General features: G+C 46.2%; 1 protein-coding gene across 1 annotated transcript in view; it reads right to left on the bottom strand.

Moving 5' to 3' along the window:
- Wdr88 (WD repeat domain 88) overlaps positions 1-22191 on the bottom strand; it is a 37595-nt gene that overhangs the window by 1882 nt on the left and 13522 nt on the right. The window contains exons 6-11 of the mRNA XM_087909656.1: positions 19601-19739; positions 18371-18500; positions 13195-13382; positions 10301-10383; positions 8212-8280; positions 1254-1346 (exon numbers count right to left, since the gene is read on the bottom strand). Coding sequence (XP_087765782.1) covers positions 1254-1346; positions 8212-8280; positions 10301-10383; positions 13195-13382; positions 18371-18500; positions 19601-19739 — 702 coding nt within the window. The remainder of the gene's footprint in view (positions 1-1253; positions 1347-8211; positions 8281-10300; positions 10384-13194; positions 13383-18370; positions 18501-19600; positions 19740-22191) is intronic.

The raw sequence follows: 22191 nt of genomic DNA, 5'->3' as shown, positions 1-22191 counted from the left end.
CCTCTGTGGGCAGCCCTGGCCAAGCTAGCGGTGTGCCAACCCTGCCACCCATCTCTTCTTGCACTACACAGTGATGGGTTCCTGAGCCTTTCACGTGGGAAGCGAAGAAGCAGGGATCCAGCTGGCGTGTCTACAGATGGGGTCCCGCAGGTCTGCAGAGGGTCATCTACTGAGTGCCGCTCCCTCACCCCTCAGGTCCTGTGCCTTCCACAGACCTTCACTGCTCCACTCGCTCCTCAGGCATGCCAGACTTGCTGATGCCTCCGGCTCTGCACTGGCTCTTCCTGCTGCTGGGATCTCTTCTCCTAAATCTGCGCCCCACCCCCACAAATGCCTTACCATCTGCAAGTCTACACACCTGTTGCCTTCTCAGAACAACTTACCCCGACTACCACTACCCTTTACTGTATCACAGAGCTGGAGAGGTGACTCAGTGGTTAGGAGCCCTTTCTGGTCTTTCACAGGACCCAGGTCAGATATCTCACACTCCAGTTCCAGGGGATCTAATGTCCTCTTCTGGACACAGACACACATACACACACACACACACATACACACCTCACACACAGAAAAACCAGGGACCACTCTTTCAATGGTAGACTGAAGGAGACTGTACTTTTCACTTTTCAGGAGACTGAAGCAGGGAATCTCTGTTAAGTTCAAGGTCAGCCTGGTCTATATTGCAGGGTTGCAGTGAGATGCTATCTCAAAATGATGATGATAGTGATGATGATGGTGATGATGATGGTGGTGGTGATGGTGATGGTGATGGTGATAGAGGTTGGGAGTGCATTTCAATGGGAGAGTGCTCACTTAGCCCATGCCATGAAAGGCTCTGGTCTCCGACCCTAGCCCAATAAATAAACAAACAAATCACAAGCTGTGTGTACACTTATAACCCAAGACTTAGAAGAGTAAGGGAAGAGAATCAGGAGTTCCAGGCTGGCCTAGGATACATATCAAGCATGCGTCTCAGAAAACCAAATGAATATAAACAAACAAACAAATGAACAAATGCCTTAACACACCCCTTCCCTCCCGTGTTACTTTTTCTAAAAGTTACTGCTTACCACGTCGGCAGGAATTTTCCTTGGGTCTGTGCACCTGTCTCACCTTTGGAGACGTAAGCACCCGCGAGGCTGGGATTGAACTGTTTGTCTGTGGTTGTGTCCCAGGGATCCAGGAAACGTTTGCTTGGGGAATAAACTGAATTGGTGAAGGTTAATGGACGATTTCACCGGCCTGATACCCACCTGCTGGACCTTGCAGCCCATAGACCTTTTTTTCTCAGTGACCAAAGGGATTTGGTCAATCTCTTCAATATTCCACAGTCTCAAGGAGTTATCCTAGAACAAGCCAAACAGCAGGCCAGGGGTCACAAAAACAAACAAGCAAGCAGACAAGCAAGCAAAACCACTATGGAGGTTGTGGGTACAGCTCAGTCTTCAGCAGCACGTAAAACAGCTGTGAGGGCACCTGGAATCCCAGCACGTGGGAAGCTGAGGCAGGAGGATCAGGAGTTCAGGGCCAGCCTAGGCTACAGTAGGACCTGTGGTGCAGCCATGCAATGGGATAGCATTCCGTGTTCAGGATAAATGAGCTGTCCATCCCCCGCCCCCGCAAAAAACACAGAGATGGAAAATGCAAAAACGCATTTTGTTGAGCCAAAGAAACCAGTTTGAGAAGGCTACACAGGCTGCAAATTTCATCTCTCAAGCATTCTAGGAAAATAATTATATAGACTGAGCGTGAACACAAGTTCCTGGAAGAAAACAAAACAAAACCCGCCACACCTTCCACTAAGCCTGCTGCAAGGCTCATTAACAGATTAGAACTCAAAGAACATGGAAAGGCTGGAATGTTGCATGTCCAAAGCCAGAGCGTCACAAACCGGCTCTTCTAGGTCTTTAACATTCCTTCATGACCCACCTCTGATGCCATTTAAGGTCACTGTGACTATGAAGTAAGTCCTTTGGGATATACAGACAGACCCCTCACTTCTGTGTGGACCAAAAGGCTAAGATAGTACCTGAGGCCTGGAGACGAGCCGTCCCCGGGTATCTGTGACCTTCCACCCATTTATTTGGACTTGACTTTGTTCTGTTATTATGGAAACTGTTGCCACGGTAGAGCATAGAATGTGTGCTGACCTGAATCTGTGCTTCTGTGCCACGGTCGCTCAGACTTCAGAATAAACTCTCTGATGGGAGTTTGAGATGAGAGTTACATTTGAGTGAGTGTGTGTGTGTTGTGCATAGTATGAGTTGTGTACAGTAGTGTGTGTTCTGTGTGATTGTGATACGTATGTAGTATGTGTTCTGTGTGTTGTGTGTGATGTGTGATATAGGTGATAAGTGTGTGTGGTATGTGTTCTGTGTGTTCTGGGTGATGTGTGAGATGTGTGTGCTGTTGTGTGGTATGTGTCCTGTGTTGTGTGTGATCTATAGTATGTGCATGTTGTGGGTGTTATATGTTGTGTATGTGTGTTGTGTGTAGAATGTGTAGTATGTGTTCTGTGTGATATGTATGTATGGTGTGTGTTGTGTGTGCTGTGTGTTGTGTGTGTGGTATGTTTTATGTTGTATTTGTTGTTTGATGTGTGTGCATGTGTGTGATAAGAGACAGTAAAGAAGAAACAGCACCGACAGGGATTGTGGGGCTGAAGGGGCTGAGTGAGCAAAGCATGAGAGCATTTTCAGGCAGTAAAATTCTATAGTTCTGTAAGCTACTGCAATGATGGCATGTATTTGACTAAACTCATAGAACATAGAAAATAACAACAACAAAGACAAAACCCCAAAGTGATACACAATAACCCCATCACCCAGGAGACTGAGGCAGGAGACTTACAAGCCTCAGGCCAACCAGACTGAGTGATAAGCAAGCCTGAGGTGGGGAGAAGAGAACATGACATTGTGAGCTCTGAACCTTTTTTCCTAACTAAAATAAATCCCAGGCTGGAGAGATGGCTCAGCGGTTAAGATCACACGCTGTTCTTGCAAAGGAGCTGAGTTCTATTCCCAGTGCCCACATCAGGCAGCTCACAACTGCCTGTAACTCCAGCTCCACATAATTTGATTTCCCCCATAAATAATAAATAAAATAAAATTCCAGAAAGAAATGCAATTTTCTTGATTTTACTCCAGTGAGTCACTTTCTTGGACTGCCATCCTTTGGAATTATAAGGCATGGAATTTATATTTGTACATTGTGTCCATTTATTTATTCATTCATTTATTAGTTTTTTTTTTTTTTTTGAGACAGGATTTCTCTGTAGCTTTGGAGCCTGTCCTGGAACTCACTCTGTGGGCCAGGCTGACCTCGAACTCCCAGAGATCCACCTGCCTCTGCCTGCAAGTGCTGGTATTAAAGGCGTGCACCACCACCTCCCGATTGTATCCATTTGTTAAAGCAGCTCTAAAAATCATATGGAGTGTGTTGTGTTCCATTTCCTAATTAGGCAGGTGAGACTAAATGTCTTATAGAGAGACAGAAGCTGAAATTTGGGGAACAGCCATACTGGTCCCTACACAGGAGTAGCCACGGGCTTTACCAATAATCAGTTCCTACCATGGATCAAGAAGTCCTGGCAACATGGCCAGTCCAGGCTACAGGACCCCACAATGAGACCTCTCAGAAAACCAGACACAAGCAAACGTTGGGGCTGGAGCGATGGCTCATTGGTTAAAAGCACTGACTTGCAAAGGGCTGGAGTTCACTTTCCAGCACCCACACGGAGCTCATCTCCACAGACAACTCCCCTTTCTGGCCTCTGAAGGAGGGCATGCATACATATACATGTGATGCCTGCGCGTGCGTGCACACACACAAATTATATATATGTCAGTCCTCAGCCCTTCAGCTCTTAGATACTTCGACTAACACACTGGAGTTTCAAATTCTTTTCTGGCTTCCTGTGAAGATTTTAATAAAAATGCAGGAGACATAAAGCAAACGCTTGCTGGGAACTACCTAATTCAATCCAGACTTTCTTCTGGTTGTTGTCGGGTTTTAGTTTTTATTTTGTTTTTTTCTTTTTGAGACAGGGTTTCACTGTGCAACCCTGGCTGCTCTGGAACTCACTCTGTAGACCAGGCTGGCCTTGAACTCACAGAGATCTGCCTGCCTCTGCCTCCCGAGTGCTGGGATCAAAGGCGTGTGCCAGCACTTCAAGCTTCAAATCAGACTTTTCTAACTCATCTGCACATTCAACACACAGCACAGATGTACATTTTGACAAATTCTATTCACTCTGTCAACTTTTTATCAAAGCAAATGAAAAGTTGAAGGGGTGGGGGGCTGCCTCTCTGCCATCCCAGAGCTGGGCTTACAGACATAGCACCTTGCTTTTATGTGGGTTCTGGGATCATAACCTGGGCCCTCACGCTTGGCAGCTTTATGCTTTATGGACTGAGCCGTCTCTCTAGTTCCTTGATAAATTTTTGCCCTAGAAATGGAAGGTGACATCTTCCCTGAACACGCATCTATAAGCTGGCTATCATTTCTGGACTTTGAAATGATGCTAAATGTTAGCTTGTCAGAAATTTATATTTTTAAGGCATGGGACAAGAACATCCCTAACTTTATAATGTATTGAGGATGAGGATATAAAGTGAGTAATAACATTTCTGAGTGTGACAACACACACCTGTGATCCCAGCACTCAGGAGGCAGGGGTTGGAGGATCAGGAGTTCTAGGTCATCCCGGGCTACATACTAAGTTTGAGACCAAAATGGCATATATGAGATTCTAGCTTTAAAAAGCAAAACAGACAGAATGAATAATAACACAAATTTATATCATGTTTACCCCTAAACTATTTAGTGATGTCATCCTGCTTGTTTTTTGAAACAGGGTCTCCCTGTGCAGCCCTGGCTGGTCTGAATCTCTCCATTCTGTCTGGGCCTCCCAGGACCTGAGATTACAGGTATGTCCCACTGTGCCCCACTGTGCCTAGCCTTTGGACACAAAAGAAGTTACTAATTTTAATAAAATCCAATTTTTCTATTTTTAATTGTTTCCTTGCTTTAAATATTTTTAGTTATTTTTACATAAACATGTGTGTGCTTGTGAGTTTGTATGCATCGTGTGCCTACAGAAGCCTATGGAGGGCACCAGGTGCCCTGGAACTGGAATTACTGATGGTTGTGGCATGTTAGTGCTGGGAATTGAACTCAGGACCTCTGGAAGAGCAGCCAGTGCTCTTAACCTGAGTCATCTCTCTAAGAGCATGTTTTCCTGTGCTTTTGTTGACATAAGGAAGGACACCAGCAACAGAACATGCTCCAGTCCCCCGCATAAATGGTGTCATAGTTGCATGTAATTTACATCCATACCCCTTTATTCTTTATGTCATCTCTAAATTGCATATAATGTGTGAGAGGCTGCAAATGGATGTTAGACTATTGTTTAGGAAACAAGGTCTGTGTGTGTCGGGTATAGATACAGTTATGTTGTATGTGTGCGCGCGTGTGTGTGTGTGTGTGCGTGTGTGTACGTGCGTGTGTGTGCGCATGCGTGCGTGTGTATGTGGGTGTGTTGCGTGTGTGTGTGTGTGTGTGTGTGTGTGTGTGTGTGGCCAGGCAGTGGTGGTGCATACCTTTAATCCCAGCCCTCGGGATTTGTTTTAAGGCAGGGTCTCTCTACTAGCCTAGGCTGTCCTTGAACTCGCAGAAATCTGCCAGTCTCTGCCTCCCGAGTGTAGGATTAAAGACGTGCGCCGCTATGCTGATGAGATATTTTTTAATATTTTCAATCCAGGTTGATTGAATCTGTGGGTTGAAACCCACAAATCTGGAAGGACGACGGTATGTGGTATAAGGCAAGGGGCCAGTTTCATTCGTTTGCATGGAAATGCCCAGTGTGTGGACATCTCCTAACACTGTGTGTAAAGGTTGTCTATTCTCCAAAACCATCAGATCAAATAAGTCGGAGCTTATTGATCAGTTTGCTGGTCTGTCCCACTGAACTGTCTGTCTGTCCTGATGCCACTTATCACCGTGTTAATTATTATGAATTTAGTTAAGTTTGGAATTTGGGGAGTATGAGCCCACCAATAACATTACAGTGAATACTACTATTCAAGATTGTTTGGGGTACTCAGAGACCCTATCTGGGTTCCTGTGAAGACCAACTTTGTCATGGGTGCAGGTATGGAAGAGCCTTTGGCATTTTGATAAGGATTATACTGAACCTGTAGAACACTCTGGGAACTGGGACTACAGATATGTACCGCCATGGGTGGCCACTTGTAAGTAGCCTGTTTCACCACCGTGTTTATGTTCTCTTCATAAAATAATCATATATCTCCGTATCTTAAGCCTGCAACAATGGCTGGTTTCAGAGGCGACATCTATATTCCAGTGCTTGAGAGGATCCTGAGTTTGAGGCCAGCCTAGAGTAAATGGTAAGACCCTGTCTCAAACAGTCAAGCAAGAACGTATAATTAAAAAAAGCAAATTTTAAAAAGGAATAACTAATAATATAGTCTATGAAAATTAAGTATCCAATAAAATATTATAATTATATATTAACTTTATATAATATCCATATACTTTATGATATGCATTATATAACAAGCATATATAATTACAATGTCTTTATTGGATATTTGATTAATCTAACATGATACATTATAACACATAATGCAATATGTATTATAATGTACACACTAGAATATAATCTACCATATGTAATATGCAATACATATCACAATATATGTGTAGAGTATATTATTATATAATAATCATTCTATTATAATGTTATATGATATTATAATATGATATAATAAGGACATTCTTGTATCAAAGTATTTCCATACTCTTCTTAAACACTTTTGTTCAAATAGCCCTGTGCTTGTCACTCTAGTTGTCTTTCACCTAGTCTTGTGGTTTTGTTTAAATGACAGCATTGGTACAACAGAAAAGTAAAAACTACAGAACAAGAGTTTTGAGAAACCGGAACACCTTTCTGACTTCCTGTTAAGGCCGTGGCACAGGCCATGTGACCTTCACCGCACACTAGTGAGTGTTGGTGACAGGTGCTTAGTCTGCAGTGTCTGCCCTGCGCTCTTCTCTGTGGTGCACACTGACAACCCCAGCGCTCAGGAAGCTGAAGCAGGACATCATTAGTTGGAGGATAGCCTGGGCTACAGAGCAAGATCACAAGGCAAAACCAGTTATTAGGTCGTGTCTCAACCACAGTGTCACAGACGTAGAAGCCTCCAGCATTCACAACAAAAGGCTCTATTGAAGGTCAGAGGTCGAGGTGGAGCCCCACTTCTCTGAAGCTCTCTCCTGGGGGATAGTCTCTGGGGTGAGGGGTTAGTTGTTGTGTGCCACTAGAATGGGTGTCCCCAGATGAGTGCTGTGGAGGGGGGAACCCACCCGGAACCTCTGGTGGATGCTGCTGCTCAGCTCTGAGCTGGTGTCTGCCCTCCAAAGTCTGCTGTTGGCTCTGCCACTCAGAGCCAGGCTTGCCCCTTCCTTCTCCAGCAAAGCTCAAACAGACCAGACCTATGAGACAATCCCCAGATTCACAGATGGCAGGAAGGACTGCGCACCATATTCCTGGGCCGCTCCTAGGTGCAGGTATTATACTGAGCCTGCGTGGGAATAATTGTTTGCCTTTTGTTTTGGGTGTGTGTGTGTGTGCGTGCGTGTGTGTGTGTGTGTGTGTGCGTTTCATTTTTTTAAGTGAGCCATGAGTGCTGATGCATACCTTTTAATCCCAGTGTTGGGGCCAGGGGCGATCAGAGGCAGGCGGTCTGTGAGCGCTAAGCCAGCCCAGCCTACAAAGTGAGTTCCAGGACAGCCAGGGCTACACAGAAAAACCCTGTTTCGGGTAAAACAAAAACAAAAAGCCCAACACTTTTATTTATTTTTTGCTGGAGGCTAAGGGTAAGGGCATGTACAACATATGTGTGGCAATCAGAGTGCAACTTTTACAAGTCAGTTCTTTCTTTCCACTGTGTGGGTGCTGAGGATCGAGCCCCAGGTTGGCAGACTTGGCGGAAGGCGGGCATCTTTACCTAATAAGCCATCTCAATAACCCCCCTCCTGCCTCCGCCTCCCAGATGCTGGGATTACAGGCAGGCAAACCTAAGTCTGGACTACCCAGGAGTCTCATACATGGGTAAATCACTTCCCCTGTCTCAAGTCCCGACAAACATGATTAACATTTTAAGTCTGCCAAGGCTTGCTTGCTTTTACCTTTGAAGCAGAGAGGATCCATTTCTTGTTGTTGCTAACAGCAACATCTGTCACCCAGTCATCATGGCCCTGAACAAAAGAGATAGTTTAACAAAGACCTAGGAGAAATGCTTTATAAAAACGACAGAAGCAAAAAGTCAGGAAGCCTTTGCTTATCCTTGGTTCCATCAACACTGAAGAGGGGGCCTACATGCCTCTATCAGGTTACTGTAAACGTGTTTTTTTTTTCCAAGTCATACCACAGGGCTCAGAAGAAGAAGGAAATAAAAGACTATATTCTCCTCTGTCCCAGGCCTTTGCTTGCCCGTGTTGCTCGAGAAAGTGCCTCTTGAAGGCTCTGCCAGGGAGGGGCTCTGGGCTTCGCGAGACTGAGACTGTAGAATCATCCACAGCAACTGAAGCAAATGAGGGGCTGTGTTTTTGTGTTGACCTGAGGGTCAAAATAAAGCCTGAGTCGAGCTGCTGCTGATGGTGGTGGTGGCACACCTTTGGTCCTAGCACTTGGGAGGCAGAGGCAGGTGGATCTCTGTGAGTTGGAGACCAGCCTGGTCGATTTACAGAGTGAGCTTCAGGACAGCCAGGGCAACACGGAGAAACCCTGTCTTGAAAAAACATCATCATCATACTACTAATAATAAATAAAACCAGAGGAGACAGGTGCCGCTGTTCTGTGGTGTCTGTGATGTCTGGCTCTCCCTCAGCATCTTTCTGTCTCGGGAAAGTGAGGCAGCAGAGTAGCCTAAGAAGAAAAGGAGCAGGGAGGTTGGGTTGCCGTGCTCAGCAAAAGGGCAAGGGAGGTGACTCAGTGGTAAAGCGCTTACCACACAAGCCGGGGGATCTGAGTTCAATTCCTGCAACTTATGTAAAAGTAGAAGGAGAGAGTTCACCCAACAAAGCTCTCCTTGAACCCCCACGTGTGCACTGTGCATGGGTGTGTCTGCACACACTCCGCAGGTGCACACGATGATGAAATTGATAAGGGTGGGAGGATAGAAAGCAGAGAAGAGAGTCTAGAACAATCCAAGTGGGGAGAATGGCATTTTAAGCAGAGTAGGGCTAGCGTTCAACATGGAGCTGTTTGTTTGTGGACATGGAAACTTCCTTTGTCCTGGCATTCTCTAGACCTCGGCTTAGACGGTCTAGCCTCGGGTGCATGGGATGGGGTGGGATGAACATGGGCTACTCAAGAAGTGCAGACATAGGGTCCCTGAAGACTCAGAGGCTGACAGTCAAAGACGACTGGGTGATAGTATCAGAGGTAAGAACTCCAGCCCTAGATTCTTGCTGGGTTGAATAATACCCCGCTTGCTGTGGAGACCACTGGATGCAGAAGACCACTGGATGCAGAAGACCACTGGATGCAGGCCTCCTCTGTTGGTGGCAGGAGCCCTGCAGCTGTGGCAAGTCCTCATGGTAGCCTCTGAGTCTCTGCACAGGGTCTCCGGTTCTTCCCTACCTATCCAGTGTCTTTCCCCCAGGTCTCTCTGTTGCCATCCAGATCTCAAATCATGAGCTTCCTCTGTATAGCCTGCCGCTCACCCACTGTGGGTTAGTTCCTAAGTCCCATTCTGTCACATGGCTCGATTATTTCTCTTTCCCCCTCATCACTGTTGGTGGTTAATTTGCTGATGTCTTTGTCCTTCCTCACAAAGGTGTCAGGACACTCGGGAAGTGTCTAGGTGTGTCTCATTGCTTTAGCCTCACTACCAGGAGTGACAGACCACACCCATAATCTCAGCACCAGGGAGGCTAAGACAGATCGTAAATATGAGGTTAACCTGGGCTACATAGCAAGATCCTACTCCTTCCCCCCTCCTTTTCCCCATCAAAAAAGAAAGTTAGACCTGGGCGGTGATGGCACAAGCCTTTAATCCCTGCACTCAGGAGGCAGAGACAGGCGGATCTCTGAGTTTGAGGCCAGCCTGGTCTACAGAGCGAGTTCCAGGACAGGCTCCAAAGCTACAGAGAAACCCTGTCTCGAAAATCGAAAAAAGAAAAAAAGAAAGGAAGGAAGGAAGGAAGGAAGGAAGGAAGGAAGGAAGGAAGGAAGGAAGGAAACCAGATTCACCATGTTGTGCAGGCACGGTACCTTCAGTGACAGCTTCCGGTAGCCATCTCCTACATCCCAAATAGCCACAGTATTGTCAAATCCACCAGAAATGAGAAGAGAGCCTGCAATACAAAAGGAGGGAGCGGGAACAGAGTTGTCTTCCTCCTCACTGTGGTAAGGCTAAAGCAGGCCCCGGTGGTACTGCCATGGCTCATGCTGAAAACATTGGGCGCTTTCCTGGTGCTACTCGGTGAGGCCCAGTCAGCTATAGCCCTTCCTTTGTTACTCAGGGTAGTCAGCCAACCCCTGAGAATCAGCCAGCCACTGGGCGCCCCTGCTCCTAGGAGCCGAGCAGGCTTACTAACATGTCAGTGTGTGCTCATGTTAGATATGGTGGTGAGGGCTTATAATTCCAGTACTTGGATTTGGGGGGGGGGGGGGGATTTGAGGCCAACCTGGGCTACAGAACAGGCCTTGCTTTGTTTTGTCAATTATTGTGTTTGTGTGTGTGTGTGTGTGTGTACACATGTTCACACAGTACCAAAAGACAATTTTTGAGACTCCTTCTCTCTCTCTCATCATATGGAGCCCAGGGATTGAACTCAGGCCATCAGGCTTGGTAATAAGTGACTTTACCCACAAAGCCATCTCAAATACCCCAAGACCTTATTTTAAAAACAAACCAAAATCCAAGGGGGAAAGCACCCCAAAACAAGCAAACAGACAAATACCAGGGAGCTGGGGAGACGGCTCAGTGGTTCAAACACTTGCCACACAAGCCTGGGGTCTGGAGCTCGGGTCTCCAGGAACCCACATTAAGTGCCGGGCAAGCATGTCGGCCTGCCTGTAATTCCAGCCCCAGAAGATGAAGACAGGCCATCCCTAGAAGAAGGTGGCCAGCAAGACTAACCTGATTCGTGAGCTCTGGGTTTGATTGAGAGACCCTGTCTCAAAAAATGAGACAAGAGAGTGATGGAGAGCTGGGGCGTGCACATACACACATGCATGTGCCCACACACACGTGTGCACGCACCCACACATTTACACATAAAAGATGAGAAAAACAACAATAAAAAACCCAAGCCTCTTGTCACAATGTCTTCATAAATTAATCCATCGATGCTTGTATTTCTGGGAAGGCATCCTATCTAATACACATTGTTGATTGTCACTGTATCTCAGGCCTCGGCGAATCTCAGTATGCTGTGTGTTTTCTCCATAAAGCCGACCGCAGTGCTCCTGCGCTTAGAGACATGTAACAGCATTTCACCCCTTGGTTTAAAACAGTAAAAATATCTGCAAAAGTGTGTGAGTATAGAGCTGTGGGAAACAGTCCGGTGGTTAGGAGTGCATGCTGCTCTTGCAGAGGACCTGGGTTCAGTTCCTAGCACCCACATCAGGCAGCTCACAATTGCCTGTAACTCCAACCCCGGGGGATCTGATCTCCCTGGCCTCCATAAGCCACACATGTACATACCCAAACATACATGCATACATTTTTTTTTCTTGAGACAGGGCTTCTTTGTGTAGTCCTGACTGTACTGGAACTAGCTCTATAAACAAGGCTGGCTTTGAGCTCCCATAGATCTGCCTGCCTCTGCCTCTCAAGTACTAAGATTAGAGGATTGCACTACCACTGCCTGGCTCGACATGAACATAATTTAAAATATATATATGTATATGTATGTATATATGTATATATATGTATATACATATATACATACGTACATACAGGAGCATGCGCGCGCGCGCGTGTGTCTGTGTGTGTGTGTGTGTGTGTGGTGTGTGTGTGTGCCTGTGTGTGCGCGCTAAGAATTGGGCATCCCTCAACAGCTACTTCCCTCGAAGGGCCCTGGCTACACCTTCATTACTGAAGACGGCTTCTTGTCATTGTTCCCCTTCACACCCAAGTCACTTCACCGGCAGCAACACCTCACTTTCCTGTAAAGTAACAGTCCCCTCTTGTTCTCAGTACCTCTGGTTTACAGGGTACTAACCCCCACCTCTAACTCTGGAGGCAGAACCGCCTCCCAATTCTGGCCAATCAGAGCCTGTCATTCACTGCTATGTGATTGGCTCAGAGATGGGTGTGTCCCAAGCTGAGCCAATGCAAGCCTCCCAGAGACTTGGTGCTGACGTCATCAGGCAGAAATGCACTTCTTGAGGAATGCCGGTGGCCAGAACCAGAGGGGCTTGGAAACCCGCGAGGCCATCCTTTCCTCCCGAAGGGGATAGCTGAATAAGGGAGAAGCAGAAGGGGCCGGAGGAAAAAGACTGGTGTGCGAGACCGTGGTAGGAAGCATCCTTCCATAGAGGATATTCCGTACTCAGGATTAAAACCTGACGGAATCGCAGGCGTTGACAAGTGTTTCCTTTAAGGCAATGGTTCTTGTGATTTATATGCACCTGGGGGAGTTTATTAAAATGCAGAATCTTGCAGCCCCTCTTCGTCTGGTTTGAGAGTCAGAAACTGTATTTCAGCAAGCAAATTATTTAAAGACCAACCACACTTCGAGAAACACCACTTTAAGGCAATCTGCATAAGAGTTTATATATACCCAAAACATTAAAGGTTTCTTTTGTTGTTTAAGCCGCTTTGAGCTGGGGTCCCTGCCACTGGAAAGCAAATGTCCATGAATTTCTCCCCTGGCTTGGGGCATTTGGGGTGGGGTGAGGGGAGCACCACCCCTCCTGCTAGAATCCTGGGGAGTCTCCTCTTTTCTGTACCCAGGAAAGCTACTATGAAGGAGCCAGCTGAATTCTCTCTTCCAGTGTGCATGTGGTAAAGGAGGGTGAATCTGGCTTCACTGTGCCTCACATTTCCATTTCAACCCTCAGGATGCAACATGCAAGGAAGTGGGGAGGAGAAAGCAAGAAAGCGAAGGGGAGAGAAGAGGAAGAGACGGAGCTCCCAGTGCGTGTTGGTCACTTACTGTCTCTGCTAATGCAGCAGGAACTCACGCAGCCCTCGTGGCCCTTCATCAGAGTCACACAGGCTCCACGGTTTCGAAACTCCCCCGTGTGGATATTCCATATTTTTATGTTTTTATCCCAGGAGCTGGTACACAGGAAGTGGCCACTGAAGGTGAAGCAGCAGTCTGAGATGGTATTGGTGTGTGCCCTGAAACAAAGGTGGGGTGCATGCTAGCATACCATGCCAGGAGACCCAAGAACACTCATGATGGGACCCTAGGTGGAGAGGGGAATGCCACCTCCCAAAGAAAACTTCTTGAAAACAACAGGAGATAAGTGAAATCTAAACTGCAAAAAGCCCAGTTTCTCATCAAAACCCTGCAGGGGCTGGGGAGCTGACCCCAGTGGTTAAGAGTGCTGGCTGTACTTCCAAAAGACATGGGTCCAATTCCTAGCACCCACATGATGGTGCAAAACTTCATTTCCAGAGACCCTGACACCTTTTCCTATCCCCCCCCCATGAGTGCCAAGCACATTGTGCACACATAAAATAATTTAAAAAAATATTACTGAGTAGTGGTGGCGTGCACCTTTAATCCCAGCAATTGGGAGGCAGAGGCAGGCAGATCTCTGTGAGTTCGAGGCCAGCCTGGTCTACAAAGCTAGTTACAGGTCAACCAGAGCTACAGAGAAACCCTGTCTTGATGGACCAAATAGATATTAAAAAAGAAGAAATCCTGGAGCCAGAAGAAAGTGACCCAACAGTTTACTGCAGAAAAGCACCGTCAGCACAGTGTGATGCCCCACACCTGCAATCCCAGTCTCTAAGAGGCAGAGGCAGAGGCAGGGAGCAGCAGCACTGCAACTTTGAAGCCAGACTGGTCTGTGATCAGCATGGGACAACACAGTGAGACCAGAATTTTAAAAAAGGAGGAAAGGGGAAAGTAATGTTAACCAAGAAAACACCCAACCAGGTATACTTCAGAAGGGAAAGATACATTGAGGCTTTGTCAGATGAAAATTCTTCCCACATGATCTCGCTGTGTAGCTCTGACTGTCTTGGGATTTGCTGTGTAGACTAGACTTGCCTTGAAGATCCTCCTACCTCTGCCTCCTGAGTGCTGGGATGAAAGATGGGAGCCACCTAACCCCCTTGATAGAAGGTCTTAAGAATTTGTTGCTCTCGAAACAGTGGTGGGCCAGCAAGATACTCATGAGCAGAGGCTATGGCTCAGCCTCTGAAGGTGAAGCCAAACTCCAACAGCCCGTGACCTGAGTTTGGGTCCCAGGACTCACATGGAGGGAGGAGAGAACCAACTTCTATAGTTCGTCCTCACTGTGGCATGTATGTGGTGCAGGAATACACAACTCTGTGTGTGTGTGTGTGTGTGTGTGTGTGTTCTTCCCTCCCTTTCTCTCTCCCTCTCTCTCCTCGCTCTCTCATGCATTAAGATAAATAATTGTTTTTTTTAAAAAAAATTGTTTTTGTTTTTTAAATGGTTCAAGAGAAGCCTATTGGTAGTGGCAGATCTCTGAGTTCAAGGCCAGCCTGATCTACAGAGTGAGTTCTAGGACAGCCTGATACACAGAGAAACACTGTTGTAATAAAAAAAAACAGAAAAAAGAAATAAACGCTCAAGAGTTGTTTTCTTTCTTTTTTAAAGATTTGTTTATGGTATATACAGTATTCTGCATGTATGTTTGCTTGCAGGCCAGAAGAGGGCACCAGATCTCACTACAGATGGTTGTGAGCCACCATATGGTTGCTGGGAATCAAACTCAGGTCCCCTGGAAGAATAGACTGAAGAATAGATAGATAGTTATGGTTTTCCTTTGTTATGATAAAAGATAAAATAAATATAAATATTGTAACTGTAATTCTTGCTTGATAACTGTTTTGTTATATGTAATTTTACTATGTTAAAGCTAAAGCCTTCCTTTTTGTTTAAACAGAAAAGGGGAAATGGTGTAGGAGGGTCTTCTGTCTATGTGTTGCTTTCATTGGTTGAATAAAGAAACTGCTTTGGCCTTTTGATAGGGCAGCACTTAGGTAGGCGGAGTAGACAGAACTGAATACTGGGAAGAAGGAGAGAGGGGGAGAGCTGCCATGGAGCTGCCAGGTCAGACATGCTGAATCTTTCCTGGTAAGCCATGAACTTGTGGGGACATACAGATTATTAGAAATGGGTTGAATCAAGATGTGAGAGTTAGCCAATAAGAGGCTAGAGCTAATGGGCCAGGCAGTGTTGAAATGAATTTAGTTTCTGTGTGGCTATTTCAGGTGTAAGCTTGCCAGGCGGTCGGGACGTGAAGCAGGCCTTCTCTCTCAACAGCAGTCAGTGCTCTAAACTTGAGTCATTGCTCCAGCCCCTCAAAAGTTGTTTTCTAAGGAGAAAGGACTAATGAACAAAGAGAACCTAGAACATTAGACAAGAAGCTACACACGGAAGAAGTGATATGTATATCCAGATTTCCCTTGCCTTGAATTTTCTATTGACAGTTAATGGCTGCTCACAACCATCTGTAACTCCAACTCCAGAGGGTCCAGCGCCCTCTTATGGCCTCCACAGGCACTGCACACTTGGGGTGCACAGACAGAAGTGCAAATCAAACATCCATTCACATAAAATAGTAAAAATAGTAAGTTAAATTTTTAAAAAATTAAAAAAGCTAAACATAGCACAGTACTGCCATTTGACCCATCATTTCCACTGTCAGCTTTCTTCTAGCAGAGCTGAAAGCAGGGACTCAAACAGATGCAGAAAAAAACTAATGCCCACAGCAGGGTATCTGAGAGGCATTTCAGTGAGGGCCCAGAGCTGATGGGACTGATTGGACAAAAGGCTACACTGTGTGACACACCACAGCGCCCAGTGCCACCAGGACCAATGAAGAGGTGTCCCAGAGATGGGAAGGATAGAGGAGTGAGGTGGTTTGTTTGTTCTGTTTTGTTTTCAATTAATTTGGGCCGATTTTCTTTTAGTGGGGGACACAGAATGGGAGAGAGACAGATATGGAGGGACTGGGAGGTGAGTGGGATTCGGGTGCATGATGTGAAATTCCCATTAATAAAGAATTATGATATGTTTTTATATATTTGTATATATAAAACAAGTAACCATCAATAAACCAATAAACAAATGGTATATATTAATATCAATATGTATGTGTATGTATGTATATTCATATATATAATGGAGTCCTATGCAGTTAGCAAGAAATGAAGCTCTGCCATGTGCTACTACAGGGATGAACCTTGAAGACCTTAAGTGAAAGGAGTCAGTTACTTGAGGACAAATATGATTTCATTTATATAAATATCTAAACTAGGCAAATTCATAGAGGCAGAAAGTGGAATAAGGGCTCCCAGGGGCTTCAGGGAGTGGGAAGTCATTGCTTAACGGATACAGTTTCCCTTTGGTGTGGCGAAACATTTTGGAAATAGATATTGAAGGTTGCAAAACACTTCGAATGTAATTCATCCAATGCACTGTGCACCAAAAGAATGGTCAAAATTTATGTTGCATGCATTTCAGCATAAATAATGAAAACGCCATCTCCCCCAAACTGCTCGGTTAATTTTTATTTTTTGTTACATTTATTATTTATTGTGTGTTTGTGTGTGTGTGTGTGTACGAGGGCATGCATGTGTAACTCAATGAGTGTTGCTGATCAGAGCTCAACTTACAGGAGTCGGTCTTCTCCTTCTACCTTAGGGTCTTAGGGATCGAACTCAAATCATTGGTGTTGGTGGTAAGCCCCTCCAGCAGCTGAACCATTTCACTGACCCCTAAATGGGTAGGTGGTATAGTGTGACAGACAGACAAGGAGGGAGTGGGGGTAGTAACTGCTGAGGAAGGAAACAACGTTTACAAGACCAGAGACATTCTTCACCGTGCAGATTCTTCCCTTGTTCCTTTCAAACTTGCTGTGTTCTGTCTCATATTCTCATACATTTATACGTTTTTTTTTTTAAAAAAATAAAAAGCCACCAGATCTTGTCAAAAGTTGCTAGGAATTTAGCTACGTCAATAGCAACACGTGAAATGAAGCATAGTCTCTTGCATGACCCCGAAGACCTCATCCCGGAAAGCAAACCCCAGCGCTGAGATTCTGAGACCCTTACCTCTCCATTTGCCTGCTAAAAGCTACAATTCCAGGCCTGAATTTAACCTGACTTTAAACTATCAGCTGCCTCTATTGGGTTCATGAGCACAACTGAGCAAAATGAATCAGAACCTCTGCCCACAGCCTGTACTCCGGGCAGCCTCTGCTACCCCATCCCTTTGATGCCGGCACAGAGTGGCTATAAGGAGCAGTGGAAGAGGGGAGCACAGCCTCCTGCCTCCGTGTCCCCCTAAACATTCAGGTGACATGGCACACGCTGAGGACCATTCTTCCTCTGCCGTTTCTCTGCTCATTTCCAAAGGCGAGGAAACCCAGGTCCATGCTCACAGTCGCTGACCCGGGAAGGAGGAGCTGAGCGGGGCAGGCAGCGTGATAGGTGTGTACACGGTCTGTGATCTTGACATCAGCACCCGCTACAGAGGGCTCCCCCACTAGACAGTGGCCACCAGCAAGGCTCACCTGGAACCGGATCTTCCCATTTTAGAGCCGAGCCTCACCGTGGAGTCTAGACTGGCCTTCAACTTTCAGTCCTCTGCCTCCGCCTCCACTTCTCTAGTGATGGAATTAGAGATAGTGCCGCTGTGCCTGGCTGAACTCCACTGCGTAGTTGTTTGGAGACAGTGTTTTCACTGTGTAGCTCTGGCTGTTGGGATGTAGACCAGGCTAAACTCTCAAACTCGCAGAAATCTGCCTGCCTCTGTGCCCTCCGCACTGTGATTAGGGATTTGCACCACCACTCCTGGCCCCAAGCTTCATATTTTCAGGGAGACACTGGGCATGTTTGCTGGTAAGAGTTCACACTGGAACAAATGCATCTGAGACCCTGCCTGGCTCAGCCCCTAAGCTACAGTGCTGGCTTCTCTCTGGTCTCCTGGGACCCCTCTCCCCCATCTTGGGACCACCCTGAAGATGCCTCTATTGGGACACTGGCTTGTATGTGGAATCCAGGAAAGAATGCAGACATCTCTCCCACCTTCCTGATGTAGGATGCTGCTGCACACACACACACACACACACACACACACACACACACACACACACACTACCGCCCACCAGAACCCTTCTCACTTGGGTATGGTAAACAGCGTGGCATGGGCTGTGACATCCCAGATCTTGATGCACCTGTCCATGGAGACAGACGCCACCTTCTGACTGTCAGGGTCAAAGCAGCATGCTGTGATGGACCTCTTGTGATGATCTACACACAAGCAAAGAGATATATGACCTCAAAGGAAAGACCCGGGGAACCCTACCACCCGGTGATGCTATAGGAACAATCCCAGTTTTCACAAGGGACTGTCCATCTGCACGAGTATTTCCTGCTCGTCTACTGTATGCCAGGCTTTCAGCCCAGCTGACTGACTACACACAACCACACAGCTCCCAGTTCAATGGGAGAGAAACCCCTTGTTGTGACCTGCTGCATGCCAAGAGCCACGAGAGGAGTGCGTGGTAGTTCCTGGCTGGAGGGAACCTCTAAGTCATACACAGTGTTATTTCTGGAGATGGGACGGCGTGTAAAGAAGGTGGGTATGTAACTAGGACTTGGGAGTGTGAAGGCAGGGGAGGATAGGAAGGGATCCATTAATAGGAAAGTGCAAAATGCTGAAAGGTAATACAATAAAAATCAAAGACATATGGGAGATACACACACACAAGTCAGAAAGGTCACCTAGCAATGCCTTATTAATAATACCTCTGGGCTGAGGCATTACTCAGTGGTAGAGCCCCTGCCTCGAATCTCCCAGTGAGGGACTGGGGTGTGGCTCAGTGGTAGAGCACTTGCTTAGGATGTGCCAAACCCTGATTCCATCCCGTCAACACATACACACTGAACAGCAATAAACACTACCAAGAAGAATACAAAACAGATTCCGCCACCTTTTACTTACTGATTTTTGGTTTTGTTTTTTTTAAACAATGAAGGGTTTTCTTAATTTTCATTTTGAGACAACTGCAAAGTTACCATGTAAATATAAGAAATCACATAGGGAAATCCTGCATGCTTCCCCCCATAGTTACCTCCTACATCGCAATAGCATGGTGTCACCCAGGAAAATAATCCGTGGTGACTGTTGTTTTTATATCTTAAAGATGTAGATGTGGGTCTTAAGAGATCGTCTTGAACTCCTCACCCTCCTGCCTCCACATGGTGGCAATTTTTAATATGTGTGCGGGGCTCATAGCATGGCCCTCAGCCCGGCGGTCTCCCCGTATGAACCCGCTGAAGATCCCTATTGACCAATTGACCAAGTGGTAACGCACTGCTGCTGTGTGTAGGGAGCCCGGCCACCTCACCTTTGATCTGGATCACGGTGGTGATGTTTTCTGGATCCATCAAGCAGATGCCGCGATCCACATCCAAGGCTGAGAGCACGTACTTTCCGTCGGGAGAGAATTTACAGCACACGACGAAGGTGTCATGCCTGACTTTCCACTGGAATGAGGCAGAACCCAAAGAGGACAGCACAGCTGCTCAGCCATCTCCAGCTTCAAGGGGTGCTCTCAGAGCTCTTTCAAGGGACTGAGCCCAGCCATGACCTTATTAAGTGGGGCCAGACCCAGAGCTCACTTCTGCTGGACAGAATATGGCAGAAGGGACCACGTGGCACTACATTAAGAAAGAAATCAGTGATGCTGGGTGTGCTGGAGTACATCTGTAATCCCAGCTTTGGGAGGCTCACGTGGTAGGATGGCAACTTCAAAGCCAACCTGGGCTACAAGTGAGCTCCTCTCTCAAAGAGACAGGAAGGGAGGAAAGGAAAGGGGGGAAAAAGGGGGAAGGGGAGGGAATGGAGAGAGACAGAGACAGAGAGACAGAGAGAGAGAGATTAAAGTGCTGTAGAGCTGTGGAGTAGTTTCATGGTATGGTGTGTGTTTAGCCTTTTGGGGCCCTGGATTATACTCCCAGCATCCAAAAAAAAAAAAAAAAAAAAAAAAAAAAAGAAAGGAAAAATTTAAAACAAAGAAGTTGGGCATGGTGCAGTATGCCTGTAATCCCAGGATATGGTGGGCTGCAGCAGGAGGATTCTGAGTTCAAGGCCAACCTGAATCTCAGAAGGAAAAAGAAAGCAGGATGGGGAAAGAGGGTGAGGATACTTGTGGCTTGTTCTTTGTTCTTTCTTGGATCACACGCTCCATGAGCCTTAACTGTCATGTCCTAAAGACACACACACAGCTCCACGTGGCCCTGGGGACCCACAAGGATATGAGCAGAGGACTCTTGCCAACAGCTGTGGGAGTGAGCCATCTTGGAAGGGGATCCTTCTGCCCCAGTGGGACCTGAATGCAACTGGAGCCCCAGATGACACCATCACTGGGACTTAAGAAAGACTGAAGCCAGAACCATCCTGGTAAGCTGCTTCTAGATTTCCAGAAACTGTGTGAGATTTGAAAAAAACAAAACAAAACAAAACAAAAATGTTGGCTGTTTAAGGCAACCAAGTTTTGGAGCCATTTGTCAAGCAACCTTCGCTCACTAAGTCATCCCAAACGCTGGCCAGGATCATGGGTGATTTGTGCAATAAAAATAAATAAAAGGACTTTTTAAAAAGAAGGGTGCTTGAAATAGAAATGCTAGCCAAAGACAGCAGCGGGAAAATCGCAGCAGAAAAAAAAATAGACACTTGGAAAAAAGGCTCAAAGTCAGGAAAAATACATAGAAGTTTTATTTTTTTTAACCTACCACAATGGCTAATTCTTTGAAGTTTATGACACCTGGCCTGTGGAATGGGAGAGTATCCCCTTCTTGAATGCCTAGGCTGTGAGTTGGCACAGCTATCTGGAAAGATTAAATTAAGGTTTGTGTTTCTATACTGATTACATTAACAATGAAATCTAGCCATATATACCTGAAGATATTACATATATATATATATATAATATATATATATATATACATACACAGACACATGCATACATACATATGCAGGGCTGGGGAGCTGGCTCAGTGGTTATGCACACCTGTTACTTTTACAGGGGACTGGGTTCAGTTTCAGCATCCATATCAAGCAGATTACAATTTCCTATAACTTCTGCTCCAGGAGATATACCACCCTCTTCTGGCTGTTAGAGGTACCTGTACTCATGGGGTGCACGTATATACACTAGGGTACACATGTCTACACATATAATCAATCAATCAATCAATCAATCATATCCGTACATATGTATGTATCTATCTAGGCAAAGCTAGGGAGATGGCTCAAGAGAGAACCAACTTTGAAAAGCTGTCCTATGACCTCCATCTAGATGCCATGGCATGTGCACGGGCACACACACACACACACACACACTATATTGTCCTTATTGTCAGGGACAGAGAGGCAGGGCCTACTCCATCTATACTAAGTCCTGTGCATTGATCAGAAAGGGTGACAGAAGTCAGCCATGCTGGATTCCTAGCCCTCAAAGGCCAAGGCAGAAAGATCAAGAGTTCTAGGCTAGCCTGGGCTGCCTAGCAAGACAAAAACAGGCAGAAGTGCAAATGTGTACAGGAAAAGACACACCAAGATGTTTAGTCCGTGAATAATACTTAAAATGTTCACAATGGGGAAAAGTTGAATATTCGGGGTTTTGTTCCTCCTCCCTCTTAAGGTTTATTTATTTTTTGTGTTTGAGTGGTTTGCTTGCATGTGTGCATGTGGTTATTTTGGTTCTGGGAGGCCTTCCTCCAACACTCTATTTCTCAGTTTTTCTATGCAGCCCAGGCTATCCTTGCAATGGGCTCCTCCCGCTTCTGTCTTCCCAGTGCTGGGATTATAGGTGTATACCACCACTGCACCAATTTAGAAACCTGTGTATCTGTTTTGGAGAGGTCTCACTCTGTAGATCAGGCTGGCCTTGAACTCACAGAGGTTCAGCTGCCTCTGCCTCCTGAGTGCTGGGAT

The sequence above is a fragment of the Myodes glareolus genome, chromosome 1, assembly GCF_982192425.1.
Source record: "Myodes glareolus chromosome 1, mMyoGla1.1, whole genome shotgun sequence".
Lineage (NCBI taxonomy): Eukaryota > Metazoa > Chordata > Mammalia > Rodentia > Cricetidae > Myodes > Myodes glareolus.
The sequence above is the reverse complement of the archived record's forward strand: the minus strand, read 5'-3'. Positions and strand labels throughout refer to the sequence as shown.